This window comes from Chionomys nivalis, chromosome 3, assembly GCF_950005125.1.
Source record: "Chionomys nivalis chromosome 3, mChiNiv1.1, whole genome shotgun sequence".
Classification (NCBI taxonomy): Eukaryota; Metazoa; Chordata; class Mammalia; order Rodentia; family Cricetidae; genus Chionomys; species Chionomys nivalis.
Genome location: NC_080088.1, coordinates 83,218,155 through 83,240,211, shown reverse-complemented (window position 1 = coordinate 83,240,211; position 22,057 = coordinate 83,218,155). Strand labels below are relative to the sequence as shown.

At 46.8% G+C, this 22,057-nt stretch overlaps 1 protein-coding gene across 1 annotated transcript; it reads right to left on the bottom strand.

The window, feature by feature from the left end:
- Positions 1 to 1,256: 1,256 nt before the first annotated feature.
- On the bottom strand, positions 1,257 to 20,788 carry Hsph1 (heat shock protein family H (Hsp110) member 1). Its single transcript, XM_057764776.1, has 18 exons — positions 20,454 to 20,788; positions 18,254 to 18,311; positions 16,597 to 16,737; positions 15,922 to 16,044; positions 15,304 to 15,403; positions 14,704 to 14,837; positions 14,139 to 14,383; positions 13,177 to 13,405; positions 11,371 to 11,477; positions 11,066 to 11,199; positions 8,953 to 9,161; positions 7,448 to 7,579; positions 5,041 to 5,178; positions 4,337 to 4,462; positions 3,427 to 3,534; positions 3,208 to 3,327; positions 2,859 to 3,020; positions 1,257 to 2,125 (listed from the first exon to the last, which is right to left on the bottom strand). The coding sequence occupies exons 1-18, from the start codon at positions 20,558 to 20,560 to the stop codon at positions 1,922 to 1,924; spliced, it is 2,577 nt and encodes an 858-aa protein (XP_057620759.1). The 5' UTR covers positions 20,561 to 20,788; the 3' UTR covers positions 1,257 to 1,921.
- Positions 20,789 to 22,057: the final 1,269 nt, after the last annotated feature.

Genomic DNA, 22,057 nt, shown 5'->3' with positions numbered 1-22,057 from the left:
CAGAGATACGTGCCATTCAATAGGGACAAACAGGACTTTAATCAGGTTGCCCCAGTAGCTTCAACAGTCAGGTGGCCAAACGCTTTCTACCTAACTTGTCTGCCTTTTTCAGTGGGCTACGTTTAATTGCTCAGTGGCTCTGAAGTAATCCATCTGACTTCTTTTAAAGCCACCCCACACACACACACCTGGTTAATCACTAGTCTGGTAGGAGGAAAGCATTCAAGATTCTTAAGCAAAACTTAAATCACAAAATATTAGGTTGATTGGGCTAACCCTCTGAATGGATCTCAAATCCAAGCAATAGTTGTAAATGGTATTTTGTGAGAATAGGGCCCGATGATACAACTGTGTCAGGACCAAGAGGCCCTGTGAGAAGTGCGTGGGAAGATGCGCTGAGCCTGAGAGTGACGGCCATTGCAGTGTTCACTACCCACATAAAGATGAGAGCCTTACAGTAATAGTAAGCGCTAATTTGATATTTAAGGGAGGTTTTCTTACAATTGTGTGAAAGCTGTCAGAATCCAAAAGGAATTGTGTCAAGCCACAAGCAACAAATAGTTGGAGTACAGATGTTGGAGATGCTAAGTGACAGAAGCAGACAGAACCTACAGGCTGGAGAGATGGCTCAGCAATTAAGACCATTTGCTGCTCTTGCAGAGGACCAGAGTTCATTCAGACACACAAAATACACAGCCTTGCACTTGAGTGACGTCTCTAGCTGTGGCACGCTGGCTGAGGAGACAGGATAGGACCTTGCTGGAAGGTGTGCCTTTGAAGGTGATACTGACCAAATCTGGTTTTTTTGGGTTTCCTGGTTAACACCAGGTGAAGAATTTTCCTCTGCCACTTGCTGACAACCATGATTCCCTTCCCTAGGGAGCCACGCCACCCTGAGCTCAAAAAACTCTACGTAGCAAAACCTTGAAGGACACAGAACACCTAAAGAAAGAACACTCAAACCCACCCAAGGTGGAATCTGGCTAAAATATTTGAAGCTGGCTTCAGACCAGAATCCACCACAGATGTGAATTTTCAATATTGGGCAACACTTACAGGAACCTTCTGGGCTTATAGTTGTAGAAAAACCCCGGGTGGGTAATGACTAGCCGACCCACCCACAGCTGGTCAGTCACCAGAGAACAAGGGGACGGTCATGGACGCCAGCAGGGTTTTCCAGGGTGGGGTTTCCAGCAGGTGCCATGTTTTAAGATGTACTTGTCCCCCAATACCATTCTGAGTCAGTGACAAAGTGAGCCGTTTAGAAATGACACCACAGGGTGAACTTTATTCTAAAGCTCATGAGGTGGTCACAATGATCACATGATCCATACATCTCCCGTGTCTGTCGCACCTCCACGGGACAGTGCACTGTGGTGATGGTTACAGCCTTGCTCTGCATGCTGCTACAGGCCACTAGCTGCGCTGCACTCGCTGAATGTGTAATAATGGAAGCAAAATCACTCTATGGGGCAGACTTAATTTTTGAAAGCCCTTACAAATCAGACTTAATCTCATTTATAAACACCCACAGCCACACACATGCGGAAATGGAGAGAAAATGCAAAAGAAAAAAAAAACACCTTGGTGAGAAGCACTGCTCAGAGATTCCAATCACGGAGCGCTTGAAAAGCAGGCAGAGTCTGTCTCCTCAAAAGAAACTCATCTCCTCAGCGGTCCAAGCGGCAATACTGCACAGCGTTCAGTGTGGGTCACACTGCCACAGGACTCTGTCACCAAGGTCATTCTCCCTTAGGGTCAAAGACTACAGACTCAAGCTTTTCTTTTCCCCCATATAATACACAAAATTTCTAGACAGTCTTAAAAAAAAAAGAAAGAAAATATAAATACTCAGTCTGTTGTACAGAGTCACATACTATGGCAAACATTTCATGACTTGGAGGGGAAGCTGGCGCAGAGCCTAGTCCAGGTCCATGTTGACAGAGCCCTTTTCGTTAGGGTGGCATTCACCATTCTGATGCGGGGCTTCAGTACCAAAATTATCTTTGCCTTCTAAATCATCTTTCTTGTCAAGATTTGGGCCATTGGGAGTTCTCTCCAGTTTAGGTGATTCAATTTTTGGTTTGGGTTGAGTTACAACAGGCTCACAAATGCTGTTCAGTTCCTAAGAAGACAAAATTAGCCATTAGATTTTAGCTTCGATCCACCCAGTTCACTCAACTACTTCCTCACACTCCCAATTCAGAATTTTCTTACCCAATTCCATTTGTCTCATCAAACCTGTACAAACCATAGTGACAAGCCTGATCAAAGTGACTACCTCCTAGGGTTTCTTGGGGACTTGCTAAGTGGCTATAAATGCTACCTTATGGCTGCAACATAAAATGTGGGAATCATGAAGGGACTCACGGTTAAGTCACTTCAAGATGCAGTCTATAGCTCAGAACTACAAAGTGGCTAAAACAGCCGATTTTCCCCGGACTTCCTCACATGTGACCCAGACAACCCTTTGTTTCCTTCTCAGGCTCTAGCACAATGAAAGGCGCCCCTGGTCAAATGCCCAACCTGCTGCTCTGCACAGCTGAGCATCCTGACCTACTTCGCCCATTTTCCTTTTCTCCCACAGGATTAATGCTGACACCTGACACATGCTGGTCTCCCTTCCACAGGAGCAGGACTGACTGCTCTCAATGGTGTCTGTTTCCTCAAAAGAAGGACAAACAGCACCTGCTGGGACATGTAGGGGTTCAATGTACTGCATGCAGCCAACTAGGAAAAATGTATGTACTGGCAATAATGCATTAGGGAAGCCAGTACCGGTCCAGATGAGGTCAAAGATTTATAGGGAAAACGCCATGTGTCATGCTGACCGTCCAGACAAAAGATGACACACTCACCTTGACTTTCGCTCTTATCTCCTGAGTGCGCACAACAGGGTCCTGGTCAAGACTCCTTTTAGCCTGAGCATTCATGACATTATTCATCCACTCCATCACCTCATTCACAGCCTTCTCAACCTTCTTCATTTCAGATTCATCAATGTGGTTGTATTTCTCATCCTGGACAAAAAACACAGAGACACTAGAGAGTTCTGAAGACACATCTACTCTCCCCACTTTCCCTAAGTTTGCATCCACCTTGGTGTGAAACACCAATACTCCTCACTCAACATTTATTAGGCTAGAGATCCTGAGGTCACGTGTTGGCCAAGTCCAGGTCACTCATCGGGGTAATAGCAGCGCCTACCTTGCCTCTGAAGTCCGCTGCAATCTTGGCATAATGCTGCAGCCGCTGCCCCAGCTCCTCCAATACTTTCGGCCGTTCCTCGGCTTCTTGAAACCGGACTTTAACAGGAGTACCCATTTTCTAAAGTGTAAGAGAGGGGTTAACAACTGCCAACCTTACACTTCAGTAACTGTCTACGGTGTACAGTGCAAGCTGCACCTGTCAGGGCAAAGAGCTTACCATCAGCTCTTCCAGCTTGTCAATATATGCTTGCTTGGCCTGGTCCTCTCCTTCCTCATACAGCCAGTCTTCTGTCTCTGTGAGAAGCCTCAGGAACTTTTCATGTTCCTTTATATGAAAGATAAAGGTTAGTGGCAGTCTTACCTCAGAGGTTCTTAACCCAAGTAGACATCTTAGGCAATGACCCCAGCAGCTCACCCAAGAGGGACTGGACACACTGGGTTCCCCTCACATTAACTAGAGTCCTATGGTGTCACGTGAGGCACAGGCACTGGGGCTTCTGTCTTACTACAATGATTTTAACACTTCTGCTTCACAATGCTGTACCTGAGAACCCAGCTCCAGAGTCATGCTTGGGTCACGGAAGAGCAATTTATGTCCCTACTCTCCAAAGCAACTGTCTCAATTATGCTTGGCACAGACAGTAATCAAAGTACATAGTAGGGCAGCTCAGGGGTCGAGGATTGGGGGGCAGGGGTTCTTCCCCAAGTGTAAACCATCTTTATGAGTTAGTCCCTACACCAGTCTGGCCAGTCTTTTTCCCAAGTTCCATCTGATACGCAGCTGTGCTTCTGGATCTACCCAGAGCTTCAGTTAGAAAAGAAATGGCGACAGGCCAGTGATGCTTAGTAACAGTGCTGAACATGCCTCATGGGTGACAGCAGCAGACGGCTGCCCAGAGAACACCAGCATAGAAGCTAAGGGTTCCTATTCATCTTTCCAGCCTTCATGTCATACGTCTCTCAAGAGCAGACGTTTGCATGGTGAAGACTACTCGAGTGACAGGCGACACTCATGGCAGCTGAGCCCCTGTCCAGGGCCTTCTCAGTTCTGCTCTCCAACTTTTGTTTTTGGAACACTCAAGTGACCACAAGCACAGAAGGGTGAGTGTTAAACATCCTGGGCCTACCTGCTCACATATGAACTTCTCATATGGTCCACACAGCTTGTCCCTGAACTCGTACACACACTCCTCCACTGCGTTTTTAGCGTCATTTCTCTCCTTCTCCAGTTTGTCCTGCATTATCATCTTCCCCTGTCAGGAAGCAGAGGTTAGCCGACTCCCAGCGACTTAAGCCACACCTCAACGTGTTGGCATGATGACCACATAAAACCATTTCATTCTAATCTGTACCTCATGAAACATTTCTACAAAATGTCATGGTCCTTCGACTTAGAAACACACATGGAGAAGTTGTTTTCTAAGGTAACATTAGGCCGTCCCGCTTTTCAATATACTCTTCAATTTACAAAAGGGTAATTTTTTACAATTTCTAAATGCAGTGATTCCCCTCAGTTTCCTGACTTTGAGACTATGAAGGCACATCTGTGATGCACAGGTATTTTAAGAGGTAATTCTATGGCATGCTTCCTACAGTGCCTGTGCTTCGATTGTTCACATTATGTCAAAGAACAGAGCTATTCTCAACCAAACACAACTACTGAAACACAGACCTGCACAGCATCCATACCCAACAAACTCCCTAGAGCTTCATCTTTGCCTCTCTCTGCTCTGTGAACTCAGTTAAACTTCACTCCTGGTGAGGAATTAGTCACTCATCCCTTGCAGTATGCACAAACAACCAAACAGAAACACCCAATAAAAACGCTTACCTCGGTCTCAATGTACATGTTAAGAAGGTCTCTCCCTAGCTGCCAGACCAAGTTGGCTTCTACAGGCAGCTCAACGTTTACCACTTTTATTTTAGGTTTTTTGGCTTCTGGAGGCTGATCAACTTTCTTTTCATTTGCCTTGAGGGTTAAGAAAAAAAAAATTCTTAATCCTTGGAAATCAAACACCACATTGACTGATGCTGCATGTACAAATCTCTAATTCTCACGCTGGAAGTGTGGAAGAGCATCTGCGCCCACCACCCACCTCGAACTATGGCAGCAGCTACGTGCACCATCTTACTGCATCACCACCACCTTCTCTAGTCACACCAGTCTGTAAGTCTACAAATCGTCAAGTCTAGAACCTGATGACACTGTCACATACACTCAGAACACCACTGGAGATGCTAGGCTTCAGTCAGTGCTGGAACGACTATCTTACTCTCTCCAGCCCAGCACAGTACCTGTTCCCATCAGAATTAGCGCCCAGAGCACCCCTACAAGTCTGTGTATCACATGCAGAGGTACTACCTGCCTTTCGGCCGTATCACTTCTCATTTGGAACTCTCAAGACAGCCAGGTACAGTGGTCATACCTGTCGCCTCAGCACTCAGGAGCCTCTAGCTATGTCTTTGAGGCCAACTTGGGCCACAAAGAGATGAGAGGATCTTACAAACATAAAAACACTACAGAAAACTGGTTTTGGACTATGCTAGGTGTATAAAAAACAAGCGCTTAACATCCTAACCTTAAGATATGTGTATGTGACTACTAAAAGGAAAATTAACTCAAACATTACCAGCAAATACTCTGGAGAAAGGCTAGCTAGTCATAATGTATTTACTCTAGATTACTTACATGATAGGAATACAATTCTGGAGGTGGCCTTCAATTTTCCAGACACTGCCCACTCCCTGCCCTCAGATTCTTACCATGCTTTCTGTCCCAAATGACTCACTACTGAGGAGATGCAGTGACAGGGTACTTAAGCTAGGTGTGCAGAACCTAGCAGGATCGCCTAGGCTAACATGTCAAGGTGGAACTACCAATCCACTGCATCACTGTCCTGGGCACCTGAGCTACAAACATTAGGGCTTGCTCAACGGCTGCACTACGAGCACAAAGCACATACACGTTCCCTAGAGACCGTACCTCGGCTAAGTGTTGTGGCCCATGCGGTCGGCCTGCAGTGCCAATGCATCATGCCTTGAACCTCAACAGAGAAATACCAACCCACTGCTTATCGCTGACAAGACACAGAAGTGCAATTGATATTCCAGGATCAGATTAAACTGTAGTCTACGGCAGTTAACAGAAACAAAAGGAGTACAAAATTCAACCAACCCCTGGCCAAACCAACACAACCACAGAGTGGCATGCCAACCCAGATGAGAAACCCTCCAAGACATGTTCAAGGGCTGAGGAGCCAACCCAATGTTATTTTCTAGAAAGGCACGGAGGCTATCTGCAGAAGTCTGCTGACATGTAACTCTAAATCAAGGGGAAGATGTTGAAATGTGAGGACCCGTTTTCTAAATAAATGTTACCACCTCAACTCTTTTCTAGTAAGGGGCAAAAACAAAAGCAGCTTTCACAACTCAGTCAGGACCCAGAGTTAATGCTAAGGGTTGCAGGATTAATCAGGACAGAGGCAAACGAAAACCCAGTAAAGAATCTCCTGTGGCCTCCAGCAGCCCTTCCCTTCTGAAACTTGCCTGAGTGGGGAAAGGTATCCTCAGAAGGCGAGAGGAAACCAGACTGCAATGGAGAATTAATCACTTACAGGAAGCCTGCAGAGATGTGAACGCCAAAGCACAGCTTGCGCTGGAAACAATGAGGGCTCCTCACTACCAACAAGACCACTAGTTTGAAAGGTCTGATTTACAAGCTGCCATTTTCCAAGGGACACATTAGTTTTATTTAGCTTCCAATTCTGGAAGCAAGGTAAAGGAACAATCACTTGGAAATATAGCCAGCTATTAGACCATCAAATTAAGTCAAAATTGATAATAAGCTGAAAGGAGGAAAAGCTGACCAGACTCCTAAAATCCACGAATTAGCTAATTAATCAACCAACTCTTTAGCAACTCTTGCAGTGCTGGGATGCATCTTTCTGCTTCTGGCATCAGGAGGTACTTCTGCCTTCAGCAGACTTTTGCTTTAGTTTAGGCTCATCTTGGAGTGGAATTATCAGAGGCTTTGAGATCTAAAGGAAAACACTGGTTCCCAGGGTAAGTCCGAGTACTCCTTCTTGCGGCTCTTTAGCCAAATACTGTGTAGAAAACGAACAGAGAACAAACCCTACAGCCCGCAGTCGCCTGGATTCCTCTCGAAACCCCAGGTCTACACCGTTAACCATCACATGCTGCAACATTGTCTAATGGAAGGAACTGGAAGAGTCACTCACTTTGTCAGCATCTGGGATTTTGTTTTCTTCTGAGGTAAGTTCAGGTGAAGGGGGAGACTGTGAGGTTTGCTGAGCATCAGTTTGTACCTGGGGCTGTGTTCCAGCTTCACTGTTGTCTTGCTGGCTATTTTTCTGAAATGAAAGCCCAGGCACAAAGGATGTAGAAAGCAGGTGTACTGTATGAATTGAAAGTTACAGGGCACCAAAGACAGTACTCTCAATTTCTGAAATTTTAGTAGGTGGGCAGAAAAGGTACTAGATAAAAATAAAACAAGTTCGTGAAACATTTCAAACCTGTAAGAAATTTTATGAATGACAGTGTTATAACCAGTTACATAATCCACAGGGGCTCTGATCGATGGTGACAATTCAGAGTCCCCTGAAGAGCCTTTCTCCAGCCCTGTACAGATCTGACTCTCATCAGCACAGGAAATGGGCCGGCTACTAGCCCAGGCTCTTTCCAAAACCAAGTGTCTGAACTCGAGTGGCAGCGGCAGCACGTACCTTGATGGCATCACTCAAGAGTTACAGAAAGGACCACTATGGCTTATCCCAGGGCTTATCACCCCTGCTTCATGACTCAGCTATCTTACCTCAAGGGATCTCAGAACAAAGAATAACTAGTACACGTCAACTAGCAACCCTGCCTAAAAATAGGGCTTCAAGACAAAAGGGGAAGGAAATGACCCCTGAAGCTCTTTGGTAGCCCCCAGTTCTTGGCAAGTCTGTGCTGCTATGACCTTTCCCCACGGCTAGAGAACCAAGGCTCAACTATTCTATTCCCTGCCCAACCCTCTCAGGTCTTCCACATGTTCCACCTACAGCTTCTAGAACTGAAGGCAAGCACTGAGGTAAGGCATTACTCACATCCAAGGCACTATGACCCTGAGAGGATGAAGCACTAGCCAGTCACTCTGCGACAGTGTCAGATGAGAACAAGCTAAGGTTCCTGTGATTCTAAGAGTCCTTCAGTGTTTGAGACCAGTGGATTCAAAGTCTTACACCAAAACTGCACTGTCTGTCTGCCTCTTCTTGTAAGCCACTTCTGCTTGCTCCCAGAAATCAACTGCAAGGCTAAGCTAAGCAGTCTCAACGCCACCATTATCTGTGACATTGTTCTTCTTGACTCCCCCAACCCACAAAGCCATGCTAATAAAAATGGGGCCTGGAATACCAACACCAATTTTGCCATACAATGAAAACGAAACAAAACCATTTTCCATTTCAATTTTTATAGCTGTTTTTAGCCAGTCAACATCTGATTTAACATAGCAAGAAAAGAAAAAGCAGCTTGTCTTAGTTATAGACCAGTTTCTCCAAGAGGTCATGCACTTCAGTCACAATGTAGCATGTTCTAATATCCTGCCATGAACTGGCAGGACCGATTATTATTACACAACTTCTGATCAATGCTATGTTATTAAAACATATTTAACCTCCCCCCCCCCACAGCTCAGAATGAAGTTAATTTTCCTTCTGAACTGACAGTCACTCCAACCACTTACATCCACATCCGAGCTTTCTGCTGGTTTCTGGTTTGGACACTCCATGTCTGCCTCGACAGAAGACCCGTCGTCCTCCTCAGTGGGGACCTTTTCCACCATGGATGCCGTGGAGATGGTGAAGATGCCATGCGTGTTCACACGCACTTTGACTTTGACTTTAGACTTTTCTCCATCTTTTTGTGCAGAAACATTCTGAACAACAAAACGGCCTAGAGCAAAAACAAACTGCCAGTTTAGAGATGAAATTTTATATCTACAAAGACAGCCAAGAAAACACAAGGCTAAGAGATCAAGCCGAAACTGTTTGTTTTTCCACCCCAACCAACTTCAAGTCCCTTAAGCAGGCTCTTAGGAGTCTATTACAACTCATGCCATTAAACCGAAGGAAGCACACTCTTGTGGTAATACCCACTGGGCAGACACCAGGGGCAGGAACTCCTCCTGCAAAACAGTTTTGCCTCCTCCTCATCTCCAGGTGGATGAGCACACACCAGACATGAGAATCTGTGGGCAAATCTAAGACGGGACCAAGCAAATGCTAAATTTTTAGTCTTTTAGGAAATACTAATCTTCTGATGGAATAATCAAAATTATTTAAGTCATGTTTTACACAGGGGACACGAATAGCAGCACACATCAAAGCCTGCACTCTTAGGGTAGTCCCACAGCCTTGCAGAGTAACACGGAGAATGTCGTCTGAATGCTGCTGTGAACTGGTCTGGAGCAGCATTCTCAACCTGTAGACTGCTACTCCCTCTGGGGTCAAACAACCCTTTCATAGGGGGTGGCCTAAAAATATTGGGAAACAGATATTTACATTATGGTTCACAACAATAGTAAAATTACAGATATGAAGTTAACAACAAAAATAATTTTATGGCTGGGGTCAGCACAATGTCAGAAGCTGTATTAAAGGGTCACAGAGTTAGGAAGGATGAGGCTCACTGCTCTGGAGAGCCTCTTCAAATGAGTGCTTACTGCAGAGTCGAGTGTCGACAGTTATCCCCCACTAAGTCACCAGCCTCAGCAGCTCAGGGCTTGCTGTGCAAGCATGGTGACCCAAGTTCAAACCTAGACCCACAGTACAAGAAGAAAACCAACTCCCCAAATTCCCGTGACCTCCATACGTGCACTCTCATACAAATAATAGTCTAAAAATGTGTACTTTTCTGGGCATGATGGCACATGCCTTTAGTACCAGCACTCAGGAATACATAGTAAGCACCAGGATAGCCAGGACTAGAGACAGACCCAGTCTCCACAAGTAAGTGTTTGAACTAGTTATATTCAAGAGGTACGTGGAAGGCAACATTAACATAGGAGCCGTCTGCACAGCACATACTGCTAGATTTAACTTCTAGGCCAGTCAAGCATGGCGGCTGGCACAAACCACTAAGTCAGGAAGTAACTGCCAAATGGTCCTTTACAGAAACCCTTCTGGGCACGCCACTCATGAGTACGGAATGTGAAAGTGCGCCTGACGGGCAGCTCGTCATCAGTGAGCAGAACACCAACACTTAAGCAACAGCTCATCTCTAGGAAGGAGACATATGTGCAGAGTCCAACCCTGACAACCTCAGGCCTGCAGTCAACAGCTTCTCCAGCTGCCATCCTGCCACACTGTGAACAGGTGACAGGCCACAACACCTTAGTCTGCAGAAGAAAAGGCAGCCGGCCAGACTCGAGTCCTCCCAATGCTTTCTCTTAGAGGCCTGGCAATAGCAGCAGCTTTTCCAATATAAAAAACATGAAGTTAATAACACTAAAAGTGGAGGGACAATGGCAAGCCTCCCAGTGGAAAATGCACCTGAAGAGACGCCCCTTCAGAGAGGAAGTACACAAGAAGACCTGCCAAGTGCCGCCCTGCTGTGGGATCTGAAGTAACACCTCGCCAACAACACTTAATCCTGCAGGGAGGTCAGTGGCCAGTATTCTGAAATACAGACTATCGCAACAAAGCAGCTAGGCTAGCAAGTCCAGGTCAAAGCGTCCAATGAAAGAAAGACTCCTCAGGACTCTTCTACAGAGGTAGTTCCAGCGTAGAAGTAGTTTCTACGCTAACAACGAGCTGCAGCTCTAAGTCCCAGGGCTGGTGCACACATGATTTGCTTACCTATTTTGGCTTCTGGATATGGAACTCCTTGAGGGTCCGAATAGAACGCTTCCAGCTCGAAAGGTCCCCTTCTCAAGAAGGTGAGAACTTTGGAGAAAGGAGCAGCATGGTTCCGACTGAACACCTCATGAACACTAGGAGGAAGGCAGCAAAGACATCCACAGCTCAACTTGACAACCTTACTAATTCTGCCTGTTGTTCACAGTAACCAAATGCAGAGGAGGATAGGTTTGGCCCCCAAAAATTCTCTAGTCACTCAACTCTTATTTGAAGACAGCATCGGAAAGCTATCTGTGGCTACATACCCTTCGGTCTCTTCTGAGTCGTGGTTCCAGACCAGAGAAATTGGAAAAGGAACGGCATCTGTGACGGAGAACTCTCGAACTTTAAATGCCGGAGAGAGAATCGCACACTTGAAAAGACAAGGTATTTAAAGGTTAGAAATATCAGCACAGTATTTCCATACACCTTTCCCTATGACGATTCTACTGGGATGGGCAGAGCTACACTGCTTGCAGCATGTGTCACCTTAAGAATAAGGAATGTGTCATCCTAGCAGTACGCTAATCACCAGCCACAAGGACAAATCACGATCTTGGGGCCAGCAATCCTTAATTCCAAGTTTCACAGACTGAAAACACAGGCTTTCCCATAAATGCCTTGCTGGTGGCATTTTCAATTACAAGCTGATTCTCTCTGAGATGTGGACACCCATGACAAGTTCTGCTTTATTGCTTTCACATGTCAAAGCACCAAAAGGGGTGAAACTCAAAATGTGTGCATTCTCAATATAATCTGTAAAGTCAAAACTGGGACAGGGCAGCCTGTCTACACAGGACCCACAAAACTAACTAAACAAATGAAGAAAGCACACACACCCACCAGGAGAACATCTCATCAGTAGTCTCCCTCAAAGCAGAGGCCAGAAATGTGCTCCTTTTCAGGAACTCCAATTTCCACCTACCGGGGAAGGAGAAATAAAGGCGCACACTCCTCCCTGCAAAGGGTTACTATGGAGTAAATGACCCATGGCAAGGGGTTAACTTGGGCAACAGGGGTCAAACACTCTACATGTACCTATAGACATGCGACACCATTGTAAGGAAGCCCACTATCCTGTACAATTAACCAACATTGATAAACCAAAGCCAGCCTAGGCCATGACAAGACAACGGGCAAGGCTGCCCTCTCTCTCCTGTGTCATACAAGGTGAGTTCTCTAGAGACCTTCGTTCAGACTCTCCTTTACTTGTGAACGACTGTCATTCTCTGTTCACTACCAACATCTACATTTCGTGCTTCTGTGTCACCAGTGTAACCCTTCAGCTTCATGTGGGGGTAGAAAAAGAACTATTTTCTAGAACCATCTGGTAACTAACACTCCTAACCCCTACACACGTTCTTCCTCAACTCAATCATCACAGCTGATTCCCTCCTGTGCCTGAAGTCAGGTGTTGCCAGCATCACACACTGACGAGCGTTCGTCAGCTGTTTTCTGCCATCTCCCAACCAGGCCCATTTCTAGTCATCGTCTCAGAACACCAGCTGGGGCCTGGTGGTGGTGGCGGAGGCCGCACACACCTTTAATCCCATCACTTGGGAGGCAGAAGGAGGAGGATCTCTGAGTTTGAGGCCAACCTGGCCTACAAGAGCTAGTTCCAGGACAGGCTCTAAAGCCACAAAGAAACCCTGTCTCAAAAAACAGAACCAAACCAAAAAACCTAAGAAATAAACCAAAAGAAAACAAACAAAAGCCGGGCGGTGGTGGCGCACGCCTTTAATCCCAGCACTCGGGAGGCAGAGGCAGGCGGATCTCTGTGAGTTCGAGGCCAGCCTAGTCTACAAGAGCTAGTTCCAGGACAGGCCCCAAAAGCTACAGAGAAACCCTGTCTCGAAAAAAATCAAAAAAAAAAAAAAAAAAAAAATCAAAAAAAGAAAACAAACAAAAATAAACAAAACCAAAAAGAACAGCAGCTGGGCCTTCTCCTTTCTCACCTCCACAGCAGTCCCGCAGTGTGCTAGGCTTACTGGGTCATCTAAAGGAACTTTCTCTGGAAGGGAAGCAGGCCCAGGGCTCCACATGTGACCCCAGGAAGCCCAGCAGAACCTCACCTGCAGGGCACACCCTCTGGCCACAGCTTCGTCCGCATTGAGTGTGGTGCTGACATCTTTTCCAAAGAATTTGGCAATTCTTTCTTTCACAGCTGGAATTCTCGTGGCACCTCCAACTATCTCAATGGCACTCACATCTTCGGCCTTGAGGTGCGTTTGTTCCATCAGTGAATGAAGGGGGACCTCTATTTTTTGCAGGAGTTCTGCACACAGTTCCTCAAACTGGGACCTTAAGAAATGAAAGGAGCCAGCGGCAACCATTACTATGGGTTTTTACCAACCCAACTCATTCAGCCTTTTCCTCAGCACCCTAAATTCCACACGGTCCACGTCATTGATTTTATATAAAATGTATATCGCATGTATATATGTATATATATACACATCACAGCATAAAGAGGATGGGGAGAAAACTCTGTGGATAATATACAAAGAAACTAATCACATTGAGGAAAGGTACTTCTAAAAGCCCTCACAGGCTGATGAGACGACTCAGCAGGCAAAAGCACTTGCTGCCAAGTCTGACAACCTGGGTAGAGAAAACTGACTCCTCAGAGTTGTCCTGAGTCCCACATGAGCACCATGGCAGGAACAGACACGCTAGTGCACACACACATTCACAAAAAGCATCCTTCACAGCCGCATCCCTAAATTCTAAGTTATATACAATGGTGTTTACAGTCAATGGCCATATCGTCAAACACGTGTCAAGAGAGGGTAACAAAGACTACTGGGGGCCGGGCGGTGGTGGTGCACACCTTTAATCCCAGCACTCGGGAGGCAGAGGCAGGTGGATCTCTGGGAGTTCGAGGCCAGCCTGGTCTACAAGAGCTAGTTCCGGTACAGGCACCAAAGCTACAGAGAAACCCTGTCTCGAAAAACCAAAAAAAAAAAAAAAAAGACTACTGGGCTAAACTTCTACCTTTCGCCCACTTCATGTGTACAACCCCAGCCGCAAGCACCTGTTCATCTTCCCAGAGACATCTTTGTCATTCATGAAGCATTCAATGTTCAGTGGCAAGTCTGTGCTGTTGGAGCTCATGAGCTTTTTCAATTTCTCACACTCTTGATGCAGACGAAGGAGGGCTCGGATTTTAGATTTTGCATCTAACTTGTACTTGGTTTTAAACTCAGCACAAAAATGCTCCACCAGCTTCTCATCAAAGTTCTTTCCTCCTAAGAAGGGGTCAAACGCTGTGCCCAGGACCTAAGGTTGTTTAAAAAAAACAAGAGAAAGAATCAGGTTACTTTCAATCACACTTCAATTAGACTCTTAGATAGTCCTATTCAAACAAAAAGCTAACAGGCTCAGAGCTACATAAATCCAGGTCAGGAAGCATGCAGCTGAAGGAAGGCCAGTCTCTCAAGTCTCTTGTGGTACTGCCTGCCCTTACCATCTGCACTGAAGACAGCCTTAACATTGTTTCTCTTAAACACAAAAGACTACCACCCCTCCAGAGTTTGCCAAGAGGGAGCTCCATCTTCAACAAGCACCTTCGGTGTCCAGCGCAGGAGTTTCTACTTTACCTTCAGTTTCCCTTTGTTGAAGGCGCAGGCAGACACCTGGAAAGAGGAGTGCCCCATGTCCACAAACACCACTACCCGAGGCTTCTCGTCCGCGCCTGGCAGGTCCTGCTTATAGATACCGTAATTCAAAGCAACTGCAAGGGAAACAAGAAGGCACATTACCAGCTGCCCAGGCCATTTTCTCAGGGGTTTACTGTCACAGGAAGACCCTCCACGTGTTATAAAGAACCAGTTGCTCCTTTCTTCCTGACTGCCGGCCAATGCCCCACCACTCTTCAACGTATCTACACTACCAAGCCTGCTAGGAGACTGGTTATCCAAACTTAGTTTTCCTTTTTTTTTTTTGGTTTTTCGAGACAGGGTTTCTCTGTGGTTTAGGAGCCTGTCCTGGAACTAGCTCTTGTAGACCAGGCTGGTCTCGAACTCACAGAGATCCGCCTGCCTCTGCCTCCCAAGTGCTGGGATTAAAGGTGTGCGCCACCACCGCCCGGCAAGTTTTCCTTAACCAAGAAAGCGCTATCAGTCAACACAAATGCAGATCTAAATCACATCCTTTAAAAGGCACCGGTAAAGAACACACCACCAGGGGCTGTCTCCTACCAGCTGTCATGTCGTTCATGAGCCGTAAGCAGTTCAAGCCCACGATCTGCGCAGCATCCAGGACAGACCTCCTCTCAGCGTCTGTGAAGAAGGAGGGGACCTGCAAAGAGGGGCAACACTAGACACAGGACCTCCAACTGCTTCGCAAGCCTCCTAATGAAGTCACAGTGGGTGGCCTGGCCAGTCCCCAAAACATAAACATAAATCTAGACTTTTGTTTCTAGTGATTTCCTTGGCTTTCAGAGTTGCCTTAAAAGACAAACAAACAAAATAGTAATTCTCAAAGCATTGGTTTTCAGCCAAGGGAAGGAATCTTTCACTGTACTGTGAGAAGCTCTTCAGAACACCAACCCCTGGTATTACAGCAGCCAACTGTCCCGGAGAGAACACAGATGCAGATGCAGCCAGTTAACCTATATTTTCAGAAAGCTCCACGGGAGACCCCACTATAGTCAAGAACCCTTGCAGCTTCTAGCTAAAATTATCACTCGAGCTTACTTTGAAATGCTCCTGAACACTCAAGAACACCTTGTAAGGAAAGAGCATGCATATATGCAATACCGCAGCAAAGAAAGGCAAGCTGCAAGCAAACACACTGCCTGGCTGGGTTCTACTTACTGAAATGACACAATCTGTTACTGGCTTCTTGAGGTTGTTTTCTGCAGTTTCCTTTAACTTAGTCAGCAACATGGCTGTTATCTGCTCCACGCTAAAGAGATGCTCTTCATCCATGTACATGACCTACGACACAGTGGGACATGCGGACATACTCCAACACTTCACTGTTAGCACGAACCCTGCTCCACATAATTTGAGTTTACTGGTTTGGGAAGAAAAAAGGAACTAAAAAAGAAAGGGAGGAAAAGAAGGAAGAACTTTTCCCTAGAGATGAAAAGGAGGGAAAAGCTAGGGCTGAGTCATCAGTGTGGGCTGGCCACAGACAGCAGCTCTTAGTCAGCTCTCTGCTTGGTGCTCCACTGCTCTCACAGGCTCCCAAAGGGCTCTCTGACCACGTCTGAGCCATCAACATTACTTGAATTTCTTATAAAAAAAAAAACAAACCCAAAGCAACCAAAAAATTACTAGAAAGTTAGAAGGAACACCAAATAACCTATGTGAGTATGTACGATCGGCTAAGTAATTCTCAAGAGACAGCTTCTATTAACTCTACTTGAAAAGGAACCATACGAGGGAAAGACCGCACTGTGTCCAGTCAGCTTGGGTTAAAATATTAAACTGAGCACTCCCCTCTAGAGACGCTTCCTTCAGAGCCCAGTGGATCAGTTGTGTTACCTTGATTCCAACGCCTCCATTCTTCATTGAGACCAAGTCATAGCTCAGGCTTGCCTTTTCCTTCTGAATGAAGGGGTCACTGAACGCTCTGCCATGAAACCTCTTAAAGCTGGACACTGTATTGTTTGCATGAGTGATTTGCTGCCAAAGAAAGGGAAGACTCAGACTTCTAACTTCACAACCTATCAGTGCCTACAGCAGCTTCAGGCCGTTACCTGTGCCACTCAGACCAACTCTGGGAGTAATACCTAACTTTCCCTCAGAGTCCTCGATTTTCCATGAATGCATACATAGCTCCTACTGTACTTTCTTCTATGGAAAACGCCAGAAGGAAAGGCAATGGTGGCATCAGACTTTGGGGCAGATCTTAAAATCTGCAGGATAAAGGAAAAGACGGTGCAACTGTCTCCAAAGCTCTCAAACGCTTCGGCAACTGCACTGCTGCACCCCATCTTCTCCCCACAAATAAGCCAGAGCTCACAGTCCCACTGAAGTCAGACTCAGGGGCACTGCCAGGCTAAGGACCGCGCGCACTTCTGCCTAGAAACTGGCCTATGCCAGAGGTAGATGAGGTAAGGGTCATCTCAAAAGTGTCTAAATGACTATGGGGGGGGGTGATGACACAGATCTTATTGCCAAATCCACACCCATCTCACACTGCTGGACATGCGTGCTAAAAACAGGGTACTTAGGTAACCTGTTCCCTGGGATGCGGTCTTGCTCGCAGGTACACATGCTAAGAAGGAAAACAAGATGGAAATATGCCAACTTGTTCTGAGAAGGGGTTTTCTTCATCTACTGCTTGAGTCAACCCACTTCAGAGGACACGTCACTCAAAGGTAGGTTCCTCGCGAACAACGACGTCACTCAAACTCGGAAGCACCAAGGGGCTACTATTTTTTTACAGCTGGGCAGTGCCCAAGGCTCAGTGTGCTCATCCAGTCAGCTTGGAAACCAGAGACACACACACAAATACGGAACATTCCGCAGGAGTTGGTCCTCTCCCACCACCACGTGGGGCCCTGGGATGGAACTCGTGTTGTCAGGTTTGGCAACAGGTGCCTCTGCTCACTGAGGAGCCTCACTAGCCAGGCTTTTTTTTTTTTTTTTTTTTTTAAAAATAAAGTGTCTGTCATTTAAGACATTTTAAAGCCAAGCACGGCGTCATGTCCCTTTAATCCCAGTACTTCCTCATTCATTCATATATGTATATGTATATGTATGCATACACACACACAGGCAATGAAGTTACCCTAATTAAGGCTGCCAATAACAATCTAAGAACAGAAACAGGAGAGAAGGAACAAGGTTGGGGATGATGAAGCAATCACCCAAAGGATCCAAACGAACACCTGACACCCATATCTTTCATCTTTAGTGTGCACGTGTGAGTGTCTGCAGTATGCACGGCACATGTGTGCCTGGTTCCCGTGGAGGCCAGAGAGGATGTAAGAAGTAGAGTTACAGGCAGCTATGAGCCACCAGGAGGGCGCTGGGAGTCAGACCTGTAAGAGCAACAAGTGCTCTGATTGAGCCATTTCTCCTGCCGAGTTACGACTTTAAAACCGAAACTGTATCAAACATCGGTGCACCATTCTGGGGCGCCGCTGGGATTTCCCTTTAAGCCAAATGGGCATTCTTCTCTTCAGGAACATACCTGATTTTTGGCTGCGACTCCGATTGTTCTGTTTTTTGGTCCAAATGATATGACTGACCTAGAACAGAACACAAACGTTCCACGTTTGTCCAAAAGCACACAAAACCGTTTCTAAACCGACAGGAGGGAACTCCAACAGCGAAGCCCAGTTTTGCAGCTTCCAACTTTCTCTGATACTCCAAACTTAGTCTGGGGATGTTAATAATTGAAAGCCGCAGGTCTGACAACTGCTAGCCCTGCTCACCCCAATGAAGAAGTCTGCTAGTCTACTGGTAGCTCGGGCACTCTAGCTCCATACCTCGCGTGCTAAGACAGTGTCACCAGGTCACAAAGAACTGGAACAGCACTAATTCTGCAAGTTCTCAATTTAGAGTATTATTAAACTTGGCATTATGCACAACCAACAAAAAGTAGAGCATAACTGTACCTCTGTCATCAGCTTCATACAACCCTAAATGTCACTGTCACTTATTTTTGTCCTGATCTACCAGCTGCTTTACAAATGAAAAGGTTTTATGTAACTAAGAGGTCTGTGGCATTGCCTGTAGAGTTTAGAGCACACAGATGAGGCTCCCATAAGGTCAAGCAAGAAAGAGCTACAGCCAAAGTTACTGCAGTCTCAAGTACAAGTGCAGAGGGAAAGGAGTGTGACCAATCAGTCACTTAAGCCTGCTCTGACAAGATGCAAGGAGACAGACAGCTTTCTCAGCAACGGAAAGGGAACGCGTAGTAACAGAACAGGGACAAGATGGAGAGGGCTTGTGTGGAGGAGGCAGTGATTAAGGTTTTGGATTAGGAGTACCCCGTTATGCATTACTAATCCAAACCAAATCTAATTTTGGTTCAGTTCCGCGCCTACATGGGTAAGTGAGATGAGTAAAATGGGACGATGCTGAGGACGGTTAAGTTTGCTAGGACAGAAACAGCCTCGACCTAGTGGTCTAAGCAGGTACACCAAATGTCACCCTAAAAGCCAGGGATCCTCCAGCAATGGCTGGGTCTTTTAAGGTGCAGTCTACAAATTCTGGGATTCTGAGCTGAGAGACTAGACATTCGATCTTCTCATTTTCCAAGTCAACTAACCAACTGTAATAGGAATCAGTAGCCAATCCAATTGTTAACCCTGTAGCTTAACAGTAATATAATACATCAGTCGAAAATGCTGGTCAACAGTGACTTGATCATCTCCCCTGCTTTCCTCTGAGCTGCTTTAAAAAAAAAAAAAAAAAAATCCAGAGCCTGTAGAAGCACAGAAACACTCACAGGAGAGAGGCACACCGAAAGACTGGCATCTTTCCTCCTAACCGCCAAACAGACGACCATGGCTTTGTAAAGAGGTAGACAGAGTACCACACTGCGTTGCTCAGAGAGTGAGTTACCAGCAAGGCTTATTTCCTATTCTCTCATAAACGTTCCTCTGCACATAAATCATCTAAGGTCAGAATGATTTTACCTTCAGGTTTTAATAATGTTGGACTCTGCACTTAAAAAAAAAAGACCTACAATAATTGCCTATAAAAGCAAAAGCTGTTGTCATTGACTGCACACGCAGGTCTTTGCCTACATAACCTTCAGAAACTAACCCCCTCAAAAAGTTGCTCTTTACTTCCGTTTGCCCTCCCACAGTGCTGCAGATTATTTAATTCGGAGACAATAATCCATCTTTCCCACCGAGGTTTTTGCACAGCAACGTGCTAGGAACAACAATGTGAAATTTGTACTGCTTATTCTAAACCGTGCCAAAAATAAACAAACATTCGGTCTGGAAACTCTCACGAACGGCTTTCACGTTAAGCTTTAAAAAGGACTCTTCCAAAAAACGATTCAGGGCACTAGGGCAATATTAGCAAATCCAGAGTCGATGAATTCCTCTACCATAGTGTTTCTGTGGTCGCTAACAACAGTCCACCCGCTCCCTAGGCAAGCAGCAGCGCACAGGCTCTGGAACCTTCTAGGTCATTTGGAGATTCACCATGCGGAAGAAAAGGCTCGGCAGCTCAGGCTCCGTGGAGATTCCTGCCGAGGTGGGAACCGGTGCCAGATTGGAAGAAGCTGGGTGGGGAGCCGGGGGGCGACCCGGGAAAGGCCAAGCCAGGCCAGGTGGTCGCAGGGTGTCACGGTTCTCCGAATCTCCGGGCCACCATCTCCCACGAGAAGCGGCGAGCTCGAGCCCTCCCCGGCCACCCAGGCTCCTACTTACGGGGTGCAGCGGTCGCTGAACTCGTTGGCAATGGTCTCGATGCCCCCTGCCCGCGCCACCGCGATGTAGCAGCTCTGTGAGCCCACGTCTAGTCCCACCACCGACATGGCTGGCCCGGTCAGCCTCCGCCTCGGGTCCGCTGCGTGCGCCTCCTGCTCCCGACCGGCTGGGAAGATGCTTCAGGCTTACCCCGCGAGCCTGAGCTCAGCCTCCGCCACCGCTCGCAGCTCGCCTTCTCGCACGCAGCCGCCGCCGCTGCTGCCGCCGCCGCTGAGCTACCAATCCAAAAGGGGAGGTCCCAATCTCTCAGCCTTATGTAGCCTACTGAGGAGAACTTTCCAGAATCTGCGGCATTTACTCACCGGCGCCTCCACCGGCCCCTCCACGTGCCACTTCCGCTTCCTTTTTCTCGAGCCTTCGAGAAAGATTCTACCCAATGGAAGGATGGTCGCCCCGCGGGCGGCCTGCGTCGCCATGGTGACAGAGCAGCCGCTCGGACACCATTGGCTGCAGCAGACCGAACTTGCCCAACCTCCATCCCGCCCTCCCCACCCCGGGGCAATTTGGGCTCCAGTTGATCCCGGCGATGAATAACGGGACGGAGTTTCCTATCGCTCATGAAATGACACCGAGCAGCAGTGTCCGGCTCCCAGACGCCGAAGAACTACGGAACGGAGGGAGACAGAACCCACTGCTCCGAGACCCCAGGCCTCTCGGGCTGCCGACTTGCTTTCGGAAGAGAGCATGCCGGGAAGCGTAGTTTGGCCGGGAGACCAGCGAGCCTTGTATGCCGGGGAGTGAAGTCCAGCGGGGAGGCCTGGGCGCTTTGCATGCTGTGATATGTAGTCTAGGCCGCAGTGCGTGCTGGGACCCGGCTTTGTCTTGAGACTCCAAAGAGGGCCCAGCTGGATGCTGCCTATTCGCGCGCTTTCCCTGGCTTTGGCTTTGTACTGTGTTCTGTCCTTGTCAGTTCTTTACGCAACTGATGAATTCCGATTTAGAAGCGTCAGTTTTATGTTTGTATCTGCTGACAAGATTCTTGCAGAATAAAACACCAGAGATTTTTGGTTTTTTTCTTTTTTTTTTTTTTAAATGTAAGCAGCTTCTGGTTGCTATGCAATTTGGGAGACTGCTGGTGGTTTCGCTTTAGCTTATTTTGGGTACTAGTTTATGCCGCCATTGTTTAACCTGCCACCCCTAACCTTATTAATATAAATCAGTGTGGTTTAAGCCTTGTTTAAGCTTCTGTTTTCTTCCCTTGGAAAGTGAGCTTTGGTTTCCATAAAGAGACCGAGGAAGACGGGTGCTGCTTGCTTTCAACTCTTATGTATTAAACAATTTAAACACTTTAAAAGTTTGCCTGAGAACCCCGTGTGTACTTTGTCATCCAGAATATGGAAATCAGCGCGGTTCAAACGCGTACTGCTAAGTAAGTGTGTAATTGAATAAAGAGTTGGCACCCAAGGTTAAAAGACTTCCTCCAGCAAGACAAGTGCGGCTGCTTAAATCGGAGGCTTGCTATACAAACTACAGAGTAGGTAATGCTTCCTGGTGCCTGGTTAGCTTGTCACTTTAGTTCTTGCGCCTGCCACACTAAGCGGTCA